This window comes from Centrocercus urophasianus, unplaced genomic scaffold, assembly GCF_019232065.1.
Source record: "Centrocercus urophasianus isolate 14NV4802_14NV808 unplaced genomic scaffold, USGS_Curo_1.0 seq_18, whole genome shotgun sequence".
NCBI lineage: Eukaryota > Metazoa > Chordata > Aves > Galliformes > Phasianidae > Centrocercus > Centrocercus urophasianus.
In genome coordinates this window covers 27,901,008-27,913,952 of record NW_024884733.1, presented here as the reverse complement: position 1 = coordinate 27,913,952, position 12,945 = coordinate 27,901,008, and the positions used below count along the sequence as shown (strand labels likewise).

Genomic DNA, 12,945 nt, shown 5'->3' with positions numbered 1-12,945 from the left:
GCCCCCCCGGCCCCGTTCCCTGACTTCGCCTGCTCCTCGCTACGTCTGCTCCCCAGCTCTGCTCCCCGCTGTCACTTTCTCCCGCTCCCCGACTTCACGTGCTCCTGATCCCTGACTTCCCCTGATTCCATCCCCCCAGCTCCCGCTGTCATCTCGTCCTGCCTCCCAACCCCGTCTCATCCTACTTCCCAACTTCATCTGCTCCTGATCCCCAGCCCTGCTCCCTGCCATCCAGTTCTGCTCCCCAGCATCATCTGCTCCTGCTCCCCAACTCACCTGGTCCTGCTCCCCAACCCTGGAAGCCTTGACCATCATCTTCACTAGCCCTGTACTCTGGTGGTCAGCCTTCCCAGTACCATCCACCCACGCTCCCCAGAAGCCCATGTACCCAACCCTACCAGCCCCTCTCCCCAGCCCTATCATCCCACTCCCCAACTCTACCAGACCCGCTCCCCAACCCTACCAGTCTTGCTTCCCAACCCTACCAGTGCTGCTCCCCAACCAACTACCAGCCTTCCCTCCAACCATACCAGCCCCACTTCCCAACACTATCAGCCCTGCTCCCCCTGTTCTCCAACACTTCCAGCTCTGCTACCCCAACCCCACCAGCTCTGCTCCCCAGCACTGCCAGCCTTGCCTCCATCCCCACCAGCTCCGCTCCCCAACCCCACAAGTTTTGCCCCCAATCCTTCCAAGCTCTGTTCCTGAACCCCAGTGGCCCCGGCTGTTCTGTGTCGGTCCCCAACCCCAGCACCCCGCTCCCCCCAGCCCCTGCCCACAGCCCCACCGAGCTCTGATGACCCTGCCAGAATGACAGCGTGCTCCCGAGAGGCTCTTGCTGTCCAAGTTAAGGTTTACATAAGCGGATACGGTGAATCATAAAATCTCCCGATGAATGTAACTGCTTCTCATAATACCAACGACATACGCTTACCCCATAAATCTGTCCAAGCTAATGAGTTCAGCATTTCTGATGGCACAGGCTGAGCAGGTAACAGTGACATCAGAGGGCAGGATTGCTACGATATACTCGGGATAAGCCATACAGCACACACGCTGTGTGTGCAGCTGCCCCACGGCTGTGCTCCCATGGGCTCCCTGCACAGCCCCCCACGCTGCTCTCTGCCTTCACCAGGGAAGCACTCCTCATCCTCACCCGGAGCCACGGAGCAGCTGAACCCCTGAGGAAGGGCCGAGCAGGAACCCCACGTTCAGCGTTTGAAGTTGCAAAGCAGAAAACTCACGCTGCCAAAGAGAACCTCATGAAAGAGCTATCAGGGAGCACTTGGCACAGCTAAAGAAGCAGTCAGTCTGAACCTCTGTGTCATCAATAGGGATTTTTTTTTTTTTTTTTTTGCTGTGCTCACAGAGCTCCAAACATGGCAAGTGATCTCTCACGGAACGCATACTTCGGTGCTACATAAAAGCAGGTAGACACAGCCAAAACACACAGAACTCGAGCATATTCCCCTCTCTAACTGCCCGCTGCTCCCCCTGTCAACCACTTTATCATGTAAATTAGTTGAGCTGGAAGGGCTCCAATCCCTTCCAATAGAAAATGTCTGCACTGATAAAAGTAACAGAGACTAAATCACTCTTTCAGGAGCAGGAAAAAAACCGCCTCATCAGGCAAACTAAACAGGGGCTGCCCGTCTGTTTAAATAATGGGCTGCAATGCGTTACTGCAGCGCGGTCTGCGCCATCATTTCAAAGCCGATTGCGAGCCACGGCCGAGGCTGGGAGGGGACAGGAGGAGGAGAGCCCGGCGGGGGTCTGCAGCCGTGCCTGGGGTCGGGGCTGCGGGGAAGGCCTGCCGCGTCCTGCGTGAAGGACACTGCTGTGAGCGTCGTCTTTCAGAACTCAGCTGAACCGAACCGGGGCTTTGGGCACACTGTCACCCCCCCGTCCTGTGCACAGGGACAGATGTCTCCATCACTGCTGGGCTACAGCCCCGGTGCAACCCCACTGCCGTCCCTTGGGCTCCTCTGTCCTCCCCGGGTTTGGGGTTGTGACTCATCTCAACTTTTTTGCATTATGGAACCATATCATAGAATGGCCTGCGTTGCAAAGGAGCACAATGCTCACCCAGTTCCAAGCCCCTGCTGTGTGCAGGTCGCCAACCAGCAGCCCAGGATGCCCAGAGCCACACCCTGCCTGGCCTTGAATGCCTGCAGGGATGGGGAGGCATCTCATTCATTTTCCTAAGTCAGTGAGGTTGAGGAAAGGAGGTTCTGACTGCACGTCCCTCCCGGTGCCTGTCTGCCTATCCCTGTCCCACTGTGCCCTGAGCCCAGGTCTGCACCACTGTGACTGTGCACAGAGCAGTGGGGACAGTGCTGGCCGTGATTGCGTGGATAAGGCTGAAGACCCCCCACGTGAAGGTCCCACAGCCATCAGCACTGCCAGAGCCCTGCTGAGCTCCTGGAGTACAGGCAGACAGCAGCACCAGGCGGGATGCAGCCTCCTGGAATACAGCCTGACGTCTCCAACTGCGTCAGGTTTCAGTTTGTATCGGGGTGTTGCACAACCAAACCCTCACCCATCACCTTTCCCCCTTGTTCTAATGGGTATTTCTGCCAGTTTTCCCAGGCATGAGGTATCGAGGGGAGCCCCTCCACGCTGGTGGTGCTGGGGCTGGGTAGAAGGACAGCAGGACAGCACAGCTCCAGGCCTCTACAGGCATTAAAATATAAAATCTCGTATTTTAATGCATTTTGTTGCAGTTGATTGACTGCTGCAGCTATTCTGCAACAACTGCCTTTTGGTATTATTCACCATCTCTTCTGTTTCCACCTCAGACCCAACTTCCTCCTGCTGCAAAAAACAGCCGCTTCCCATGGACTGCAGCTTCACTCGCTGACCTCCATTGAGAATGCAAGACCTACAAGAGGCTCCATCAAAAAATACTTTCCACATGGAAAAAATGCCAAGGTAACCTTTTGCAGTGGAGGTCAGAAAGCCAGTCACTGCCACTCGCAGCAGTCCTAAGCCTATGGGACAGCCTGCTCCGTACACAAAGCCAGCTGTTCCCCGTGCCAGCGAGACACCTTCTGGCTTATGTACTTCCTTAAAAACCCTAACAATACACATATTATCACCTGCAACTCAGGAGAGGATCTTCACACAGCCCATTTTTAATTACATAACATTACATTCATTATCCATCGCTGTCAGTGCCGTCATTGTTACAGAAGATAAGAAATGCTGATGAGATGGCAGATCCTCTGTTAATCATCTGAATGACAGATCATTACTTGGGAGCAGTGCAGACAGTGCTCGTGTTTACTGAAGGCTTCATTTATGTTGCTCGGCCTTCGACTGCTCACGAATAAGTGCTCACACGTGAGCAGGCAGCAGGCTGGGATATCAGCATGCACACAAAGCAGTTTTTTGGAAAACAAGTGGTGGAAGTCGTCCCTGTGGGATCCTCACAGTCCTGAGCCACAAAAGCCAAACCAGCTGAACTCACCTGCAATGCACTGAGCCCCCAGGTGTCCTGGTGTAGGTCAGGGAGAAGAGGAAAGGGGACAGGGGACGTCCCTGGAGGTGTTCAAGGCGAGGTTGGATGGGGCCCCAGGCAGCCTGGTCTGGTATTACATATGGAGGTTGGTGGCCCTGCATGCAGCGGGGGTTGGAGCTTGTTGATCCTTGGGGTCCTTTCCAACCCAAACCATTCTATGATTTCATGATTCTATGATTCTATAATTCTATGATTCCATGATTCTAAGACAGGGGAAAAGGGAAAAGGTGAAAGGGAAAAGGGAAAGGAAAAGAGAAAAGGAATAGGGAAAAAGGGAAAAGAGAAAGGAAAAGGGCGAAAGGGAAAGGGGAAGAAAAAGAAGAAAGAAGAAGAAAGAAAAAAGAAGAAGAAAAATAAAGGAAAAGGAAATGAAAAAAGAGAGGAGAGAGTGGCAGCCTGGAGCTGGAACGAGGCACGCGGGCGGTCACGGCTCAGACAAGTCAACCAGATGCACATCACTGGCAGTGCTCCTCCAGCCCCCTTCCAGCAGAAGAACATGCCCGTGGCACACTGGGGAAGCCAGGTTCGTTACGTGCCCCCAGTCAACTCCTAGCAGCGCCCAGCATCACGGCAGCCGCGGGCAGAGCGCGTGCTCAGCAGAACAGGTCCACCAGCAGCAACACGCCGAGGCCTGCAGCAGCAGGGCTGAGCACGGGCTGCCAGCCACCCGCCCTCCCCTCCCTAATGCCTCTGCGGTTGTTTACAGATCGTGCGGACATGTTTACATATTTATCCTCAACAATGCCGGGTGAATAACTGACACTACTTAATTTATTTGTTTAATGTATCCTGTTAGCGCGTTCATGGCTGCCCGTGAGCAGGGAGCCGTTTCCTTGAATTAAGCCATTGTTCTAACAGATCCTGCAAACAGATTTGAGAAAATTGTTTTGGAGATGGGTTGGGAAATTCACAGGAAACAAAATAAAAGGAGCAGAGCTCAACTGCAGAGATTCATTTAACGTTGGAGGTGAATGTTCCTGAGCCTCCTAGCACTTACAGCTTGATAAAGCCCACATCCCTGTACGACCTTGCCTTTCCACATCTGAGGTGTCAACCGAAGATGTACAACTTTTTCTCAAGCAAGGAAAAAGCCTAAAAGGAGAGCAGCCGATGCCCCACAGCAAGACCTCCAACAGAACGAGCTGCCACCAGCAGTGCACACACACCATCCCACCTCTGGGTCTGCGACCCTGCTCGGGCGCAGGGCTGCAGTCACCGAGTTATCTAAAATCATGGGAACGGCGGAGTATCTCCATTCTCTGTCCCCCCTCCAACATTTCATCGTGTGCAATGAAACTAATTATATCTGCTGCAGAGATAAGTGCAGATGTGCAAGAGCGGCACGAAGCCCCAGCACCTGTGGAACAGGTGGAGCCAGTCCTCTTGGGCAAGTCGCGAACAAATGGACGCGCCTGCCATCCTCCCCCTCCGGAGCGTATTTTGGGACAGCAGCTCTGCCCGCAGCCCCAGCTGTCCCCTCTCACATTTCTCAGCCCCCGGCAGTGCTGGTGGGGGAGCGGAAGCAGCGCATCCCCGGACAGCGGGACGCCGTGCCATCACCCAGCGCGTGGCTGGCGGTGATGGAGGTGGGGTGAAGGCCTGCAGGCAGAGGGGATGCGCTCAGCTGGCAAAGCCTCGCCTGGCGATGCTGAGGAGGTGGCACCGGAGGAGACCCGGCTGCGGGCAGAGCAGGGACAGCCTGTGTGCACAGGCAGCTGAAACAAAGGAGGCTGTATTCAGAGATGATGGAGGAAGATAGAGAGAAAAACAAAAAACCCACAGAAATGAAAGCTTTCTACTGCTAATTGTGAAAAATGACAGGAAATGAGCAAGATGCCACTGCCAGGAGTGACGCTCGTGGTGCTGCAGTTGTCAGAGGGTTTGAGATGTGCTCCAACCTCAGGCACAGTGAGGCTCAGGCTCTGGGTACTGGGTACTTTCAGGTTTTGCCTTTTAAAAGCAAAAGAAATAAATTCATACGTGACATTACTGAGGGGTCTGGCATTGCACTCCATTTCAGAACCATTATAAGAGGCTCTAATTAAAGACAGGTCCTTCCTGTGACAAACGATGGGGATACCCAGAAGAGCTGCTTGGGGAACTCAGCCACAGAACAGCAGCTGCAGAAGGGCTGAGGATGCCCACACTCAGACCAGGGCTGCAGGGAGCAGAGATTTCCTACAGGAGGACACAGGGCTGTGGAAATCAGCACAGAAGGGAGAATCATAGAATCACAAGGGCTGGAAAAACCCTTGTAAGGCCAACAGGTCCTACCCCCATCCCCACCATGCCCACCGACCATGTCACTCAGTGCCATGAAAAACTGTATGAGGATGGTGGAGATCAAACCAACCTCATCCCTACAGCCAACCGAAGCACAGCTCATCTCACAGCAGAGCAGTGCCTTCCAAGTGCTGGGAGGAATGCCCACAGCTCACCCAGCCAGCACAGGAGATCTGCAGTCACCCACTGCCATAGTAGCAGTGATGTTTCTGAGTCAACAGGTGATGTGATTGCCGGCCGGCCACCGAGCCAGCTGCAGTGTAACTCGAGTGACACTGATAAGCAGTAATACTAGCCTGGAGAAATGTCACTGGGGTGGGGGTTTCATCTGAACTATCTTTAGCCAGCTAAAAGTTAATCACCTAAGCTCCCTGCACAGTCAGTGGAAAGTGACTGGGACCTCCAAAGGGTGATTCTGGTCTATTCTCGGCACGCCGCCTGCGCCGGGCTGAATCACCCTCTGGGGGGGACCTGCCCCCCATCAGCTGCAGGAGGCACCTTGCCATCACTGAACCACAGACCACCTGCTTCTGCTGCCTTCAGAGCACGCCTGTACCAGCATTAGCTTTGCAGCTCGTCTCCAGAACCACTTAGCTACTGCTTCAGCACTTTTCCAAATGGTTGCAGGACACTGCAAGACATCCCCCTCCCCCTGCCATCAACTGCCAGTTGGCCATGAGGCTTTCATCAGCCCCTCAGGTTGGTGGCTCCCCAGCCCTGACCCCTCCAACAGCCCCCACGCTGCCCCAGCATCCAAACAGGAATGCTGAAGGAAGTGGTGCCCACAACTCTCCATGGCCCCACAGCCATGGCAGCCCCCACAGCCATCACCACAGGAGGCCACAGAACCACAGAACCATTTGGTACTGTTCCGCTCCTCCAAGATCTCCAAACTCACCCCCAGCCCAACCCCATGCCCACTGCCCATGTCCCTCAGTGCCACGTCCCCATGGCTCTGAACACCCCCAGGGATGGTGACTCCATTACCCCTGGGCGGCTGTGCAGTGCTGAACACTCGTTGAGGAAAGAAATTCCTCCTAATAGCCAACCTGAGGTTGTGGCTTTCAAAAACAATTTGTCCCTACAAATCTGCGCCTACTATTCCTGATTCACTCATCCTTACACACTTGTAAACGGATACCAGTGGACAGCCTCAGTGACCAAGGACAGCCTGACTGCTCCACGGCTCCCCAGATTCCTGTTGCATTTTTCAGGAATGAGCCTTTTTCCCATTGTCACCACGTCCTTCCTTTTGCTCTCTGCCTCTCTCTTTTCGCACTTTGGTCCACTGGGAAGCTCCTTGCCTCGCCACGTTGGCTTCTGCTGTGTTTCCTGATCTTCCTGCACAACAGGACGGCTCGCTCCTGAGCTCGTAACACACTGTCTTCAAAACGAGTCTGTCATTTTTAGCTGGCTGAAGTTAGGCCAAATTAATCTCATGGCAATGACAGCGTCTTAAGACCAAGCAGTAACTGGAAGCCCTCAGCAGCAAACAAACGTGTTTTGTTTGCCAGGGCAGGCTGGTGAGCCCTGTTGCTGGGCAGTGCATCCACTCTGGGCCTTGACTGAACTGTGATTCCTGCCCACCCCAGGCCCTGCCACGAGGCAAAAATGTAATACTTCAAGGGAAGTCCCAGCACAAGGCCAGCCTGGAGCAAGAGCTGAGCGCCCATCAGCTGGTTGGGCCAGAACTGGATGGACCTGCAGCGCTCTGGTCGTACCCACCAGCACTGGGTGGGTCACTGGCCAGGCGTGAGAATTGGGTCACCAGGACCCACACAGAGCAGCAGGTCACCCAACAGACTGCTGACAGTGAACAGGAGATGGGCAATTGATTATTAATTAGACTAGAGCAGGGCGATCACTGTTTATTACTTTGGGAGCAGGAGAAGTCATTCACGTCTCAGATCCCACCATCTGCTGGCTTGGGCAGCAGGGTACCACAAGTCCCAGGAGCACTTCTGCTTCTTGGAAGAGGCAACCAAGGCACGAATCTGAGACAACCCCAGCAGTTCCATGCCAGGCTGAGTACCAGGAGCACCAGGAGCACCACGAGCACCGCGAGCACTAGGTGCACCGGGAGCACTGCCTTGCCAACATGTGGATTTACCAAGTGTTGCTCAGAAAGAAGGACCAAAGCTTCCCAGGCCATTGCTGCAGAGAGTAGAATGTGTTTTATCATGAATCTTCATGCCTCATTCCAGAAAAATAACACCAGCATCTCTCCATCTGAAACAGAGCATTGGAAAGGACTTGGAATGGACTAGCTAACAGAAAGTCACGGTCGTGAGTTAAAGCCAGGAAGTGCTCTCTCATTTACTTTGTGAGTTAACAAGCTTCGTCGGATGCAGAAAGCTCTAGAACAGCTGCCTACACCTCAGCTTTAAATATGCTGCCATATAAAGATGGCAGATCGAGATTCCCAGAGGAAAGTCAACACTGCGCCCTTTGCATGACAATGAGGAGTAAAAATGAGGTGTGAACACTAAGAAAACCTTAAGGGAGATGAATGGAAGTCTTCAAGAAGCCCATTTCTGATCCGAAGATAAGCCTGAACATTTAATCTGAAATGCTAACGAGGGAGGAAAGCTGAAGAAGATCTGAGGAAGGATTACCATCTATTTTGGCTCAAGGCAGTTTCTGCAGCATCCTTTCCCCCTCCCACTAGGAACAATGCACCCTGGCCGCCACAAATCAGTGGGATAAGTGACAGTGCTTTCACGGTGCCACATGGAAGTAACAAAATGCAGGAAGCATTCCATCAGATGTCACTTAGCAGTGATATCATGGGGGAATTTGGGAATGGGATTTGCCTGCATAGCAGGAATTCTTCAGTCCGGGGACAGGGGGGAAGCAGAAAAGGCAAGAGGGGCAGGATCTAATCTTGGCCTCTTGAACCAACAGGAGAGATTGCTCAGCTCCAACCTCACCTTGGGGAGCAACCACACGGTTTGGCATTTTGTCATTTTACTGAGCAGGCTCGATTCCTTGTTGACCAGCCTTAACCACGGGATACGACAGCAGAGGGTACCTCCCCTCCACAGGGTAACCAAGTGCTAAAGGCTGCTGATACTCATACAGGAGAGAGCTGTAGGAGGAATGCTGAAAATGTTTTTTCTGTTGCTGTTTTGTAAGGAAGTAAATACCTTGAATGAGTTTCTGAAGACAGATCACGGTTACCAGGGCCATTACAAATGTGAACCCCCATCCCTCCTCTGTGTGCCATGGTCCTTCAAGGGCCACGGTGCCATCTGAAAGCCAGTCTCTATCAGGGGAATGGCCCCAAGAAATGCAGATGATAGAAGGGCTGCAGAAAGAACATCCAACCCAGACCCAGAACAGAGGAAGAGGATCTAAACCCCAACTCCAGCTTCTTGTGCACCACGGGGAGCCCAGGTTGTGTTGCTGCCTGCCTGGCTAAACAAGAGAAGGCCAGACCGCAGTGAGATGAATGCTTGGTGGTGTGACTACAAGTGTGCTTTTCCTGAGCACATGGCGTGCATGTGAGCGCACAAGTGTGAGAAAGACACTGAAAATTAAGGATGTGATTATGAAATTACCCAGCTGCCCACTTAGGACTTAGCAGCGCCGTGCGGCGCATTATCTCATGTGGCGCATGTGGGCTGGTGCAGAGAGGGCTGCTAAGCTCACACGTGCAGGGAAACCAACTTGGATCCTGGAAGCAACACTGCTAACAAGGCGCTCCACCTAAACTAATTAGCCCTGCCTTTCAACAGGCTTAATTAGGTGGGGCACCATCCTGTGCTGTTGTGGCTAGACAGCTTCCGGTGCGGGAGCCGGCTCCTGGTGGTGAGCCCGGCGCTGCTGCGGTGCCACGTGCCGTGGTGTGCATTGAGGGGCTCCTGGCTGTGCCCCCAGCAGCACGCAGGTGGTGGGGGGCCTCTTCTCTCAGCCCTGTGCAAACCGAGTGCCTGCAGCCCTGCTGATGCTCTGACACTCCTTGGGAAACCATGAGCGGACCTTCACAACAGGCTAACAAGGAAGGGACTATCCGGGCAGGAGAGCAGCGCAACTGCCTTAGTTCAACAAAGGGAAAAAAGGCCGCAGAAGATGATGTTTTCATCCACATACCCAACCACAGCCACGAAAACAGGTTTTGAACCGGGTTAATAAATCCAATGTTCTGCATATTTTGTGAGAGTGAAGGCCCTGTGAGCAGAGTGAAACAAATGCTGGATAGGAAACGGAAGAAGAACCTCAGGGATGGTGCCTGCAAGTGCTGCGCCTCATCCACCCAAAGAGCTCCTTTCGGCCACTGGCAACAGATAGACAGAATTAATTAATAAACCTAGCTCTTCAAGAGGAGAATTGCTCAGGGTGTTTAAAATGAGGGTCAGAATAAAGCCACCAAAGTCCCCGCAGCGCTGCACAGCGTGTTGCTGCTAAGAGGTGAGACCTGCTTAAATCAGATCCCTCGGCTCTGAAAAGGTCACAGTCTCACATCCAGGTGTCCTCCCTTGTGTCTCAGTTGGGTTTCCTCAAGGTCTTCAATAGGAAAGAAGAACGTGGCTCCTGAAGGCACTCAGACACAACTCATAGGAGCTCTTTAGGACACACGTGAACCTTTGTGCCTGCACTGCCTGCGCTCAGCCTTGCAGAGACTGGCCATGAGGTCACCCCTTATGGTTTCAGCCACCATGCCAGACATTCAAATCATATTAATTAAAAAATACAATTAAACAGATTTCTTGTGACCTATCTTTGATGATGGAAGCTTAAAAAACTGATTTATTTTGGAATTTTGATCTGTTTTCCTACAACAGATACGTCACATACTCAAAGGGTAATGAAGTCTGCCTCGTTGATTTACCTTCTCTGAACTTCTGGCCCTTATTCAGCCTCTCCAAACCAAGGGATGTGACCACCACCTTACTGAAAGACACGGATGTGGCACTGTGCATTGAGCAGAGCCACTCGGGCGTGCAGAGCGTTGTAAAAAGTGACCTGTTCTGACATATTTGGGGCTGAAGTGATACTGTGAGTAAGCCCTATCAGCCCATCTGCCACTGTACTCAGCAGCACCGTGGGATTGCTCAGTGCAGACCGTGGGCTGCTCACAGAGCAGAACCTGCAGAAACTGCTTGAGCGATCTGGAAGCACATGCAATTCAAGAAGATGTTACTTCATCTGTGATCCTCCAGCTTCTGGAAACGAGGATATCTCACTGTCGGGGCAACGTCACTCCAGTGGCTCAGTGGCGATGCCCTGGGACTTACGGATTCAGGGCGAACACATCCAGACATTAACTCTGCAAATGCCCCATACCACAGAACTGAAGTCTTCAGACCTGCAGCAGCTGAAGGCAGAGCTGGACCCTCCACTGCACCAACCGTTTGCACTGACTTACCCCAGCCAACAGCTGCTCGGGGCTGTGACTCAGTGCACTGCGTGTTTACCAAACCGCACGTACAGCCCTTTAAAATAATCTGTTTAAAATCACAGATGAAGTCCCACGGGTAAAAGGGTGGGGAGGAAGAGGGAGATGCCAGTATCCTACGAACCGGCATCATTTGTTTTGACAGCTTTTAATATTCCATACTAATGGCTTCACGTGCCGAGCTGCACCGTGTCAACTCTGTGTCAACTCCAAGCCAGGGACATCACACCCTGGCCACCAGCTCTTACAGAGGGGACATTTAGTTTGGATTTTAGGGAGAAATCTTTACCCCAAGGGTGGTGGTCTGAAGGCCCAGCCACCAGAACGTGGTGCAGGCAGAGGGTGAGCCCCAGCAGGCTGGGAGGGCAGGTCACATCCCCACAGTCACTGCACGGAGCCCCCGCTGCCACAACGTATTATTTAAGACCTTCAAAATGTATTTACTTAAGGCCTTCAAAATATACTTCTTTCAGCACCTTGAACCCGATTCAGGGAAATCAAAATGCCCGCTAGATGCGCGGCACGCTTATTAACAACCTTGGTGAAAATATCAGATTAAATGGACGTGGGAATCAAAATGTTCCCCACTGAAGGTCAGATACGGGTTGTCCTACTGCAAATTACTGCGGTGGCTCCTCTTTAAGTCTCACGCCCCATGGCACCTTTCAGGATCTCTTGCACAAGAGGCACCTCATGTTCACCTTGGCCAAAGTCTCAGCGCTCCAACTAACCGCCCTTCTCTGAAGTAATTAATTCTGTCGAATAAGTTCAGTGAAATCCACACCATTTCTGCGAAACATCTGATTTTCAGCTGCCCGGGGCTTTCCATTTAAGGCAATTTGTAATAAAAGGCATTCTAGCAGCACACTGAATTGACCGCATTTGGATGTGTGACAAAGGCAGGCTCAGAACAAGCACTGCTGCTGAAAAATGCGGTGCGAGGACCATCGCTTCCCGTCTTCATCTCTCCTGGTTCCTCATCTATAAAGTGTGATTAGCAGATCTTTGGCTCGTACCTGGGGAGGACGTTCCCACTGCACATAGATGGAAATACTTCAGAGCTTCACGCAATAAAGCTGAAACCCAGGAAGCTGCTAACAGCTCGTGGCATTCTCACAACAGGAATTTCGGGAAATACCCTGCCCAAAGAACTCGAACAAAGGTGAAGGCCCAACACGTGTGTTGGAGGAGGATCTGGATGCGGACCACGGCCCGTAAAGCACCACTGCTAACACAGGAACCACGCCGGTGGGGCTGGAAAGTCGTGTCTGGATTTCTCTTCATCCAGAAGCAGCTCTGGGAAGAGGGAAAGCACATCACAAACGTAAGCACAGCCCGTGTGCTGTGCCCTGCTTCCATCACACAGACAGCATTCAGAGAATTAAAACACTGGGGTGACCACAACGTGCTGAGTGCACAGCAACCTCCCTGCACAGCTGCCATCCATCCTCTGGGCTCCGTGCAATGATGGCGACGTAAGAAAGTTTTGCAGAGCGTGGAGATGGGGTTGGGGAGCTTTCATACGTGCAGATGTTTCATTGCCTCCTGGAAGCATACACTGACAGCAGGATACTTAGACCGGAGCGTCCACTTCCAAAAGCACAGCTTTTAAAGACATTTGATTCACTGCTCAGTAACTGCCACTGCTGATGGCTCCTGGTGCACATCAAAGCCCAGCACCAAAACCCCACACCAAAACCCCATCACCAGGTGCCTGGCCTCGGCCCTGGCCCCCACCCCATCC

The 12,945-nt window shown here is 52.7% G+C and overlaps 1 protein-coding gene across 7 annotated transcripts in view; it reads right to left on the bottom strand.

The window, feature by feature from the left end:
- PDE4B (phosphodiesterase 4B) overlaps positions 1 to 12,945 on the bottom strand; it is a 123,908-nt gene that overhangs the window by 20,051 nt on the left and 90,912 nt on the right. The window contains exon 1 of one of the 7 annotated variants that reach the window (XM_042819398.1): positions 935 to 1,355. The exons of the other annotated variants lie outside the window; for them this stretch is intronic. Coding sequence (XP_042675332.1) covers positions 935 to 1,004 — 70 coding nt within the window. The 5' untranslated portion in view covers positions 1,005 to 1,355. Of the gene's footprint in view, positions 1 to 934; positions 1,356 to 12,945 lie in introns of those variants that run through there. 7 annotated transcript variants of the gene reach the window in all.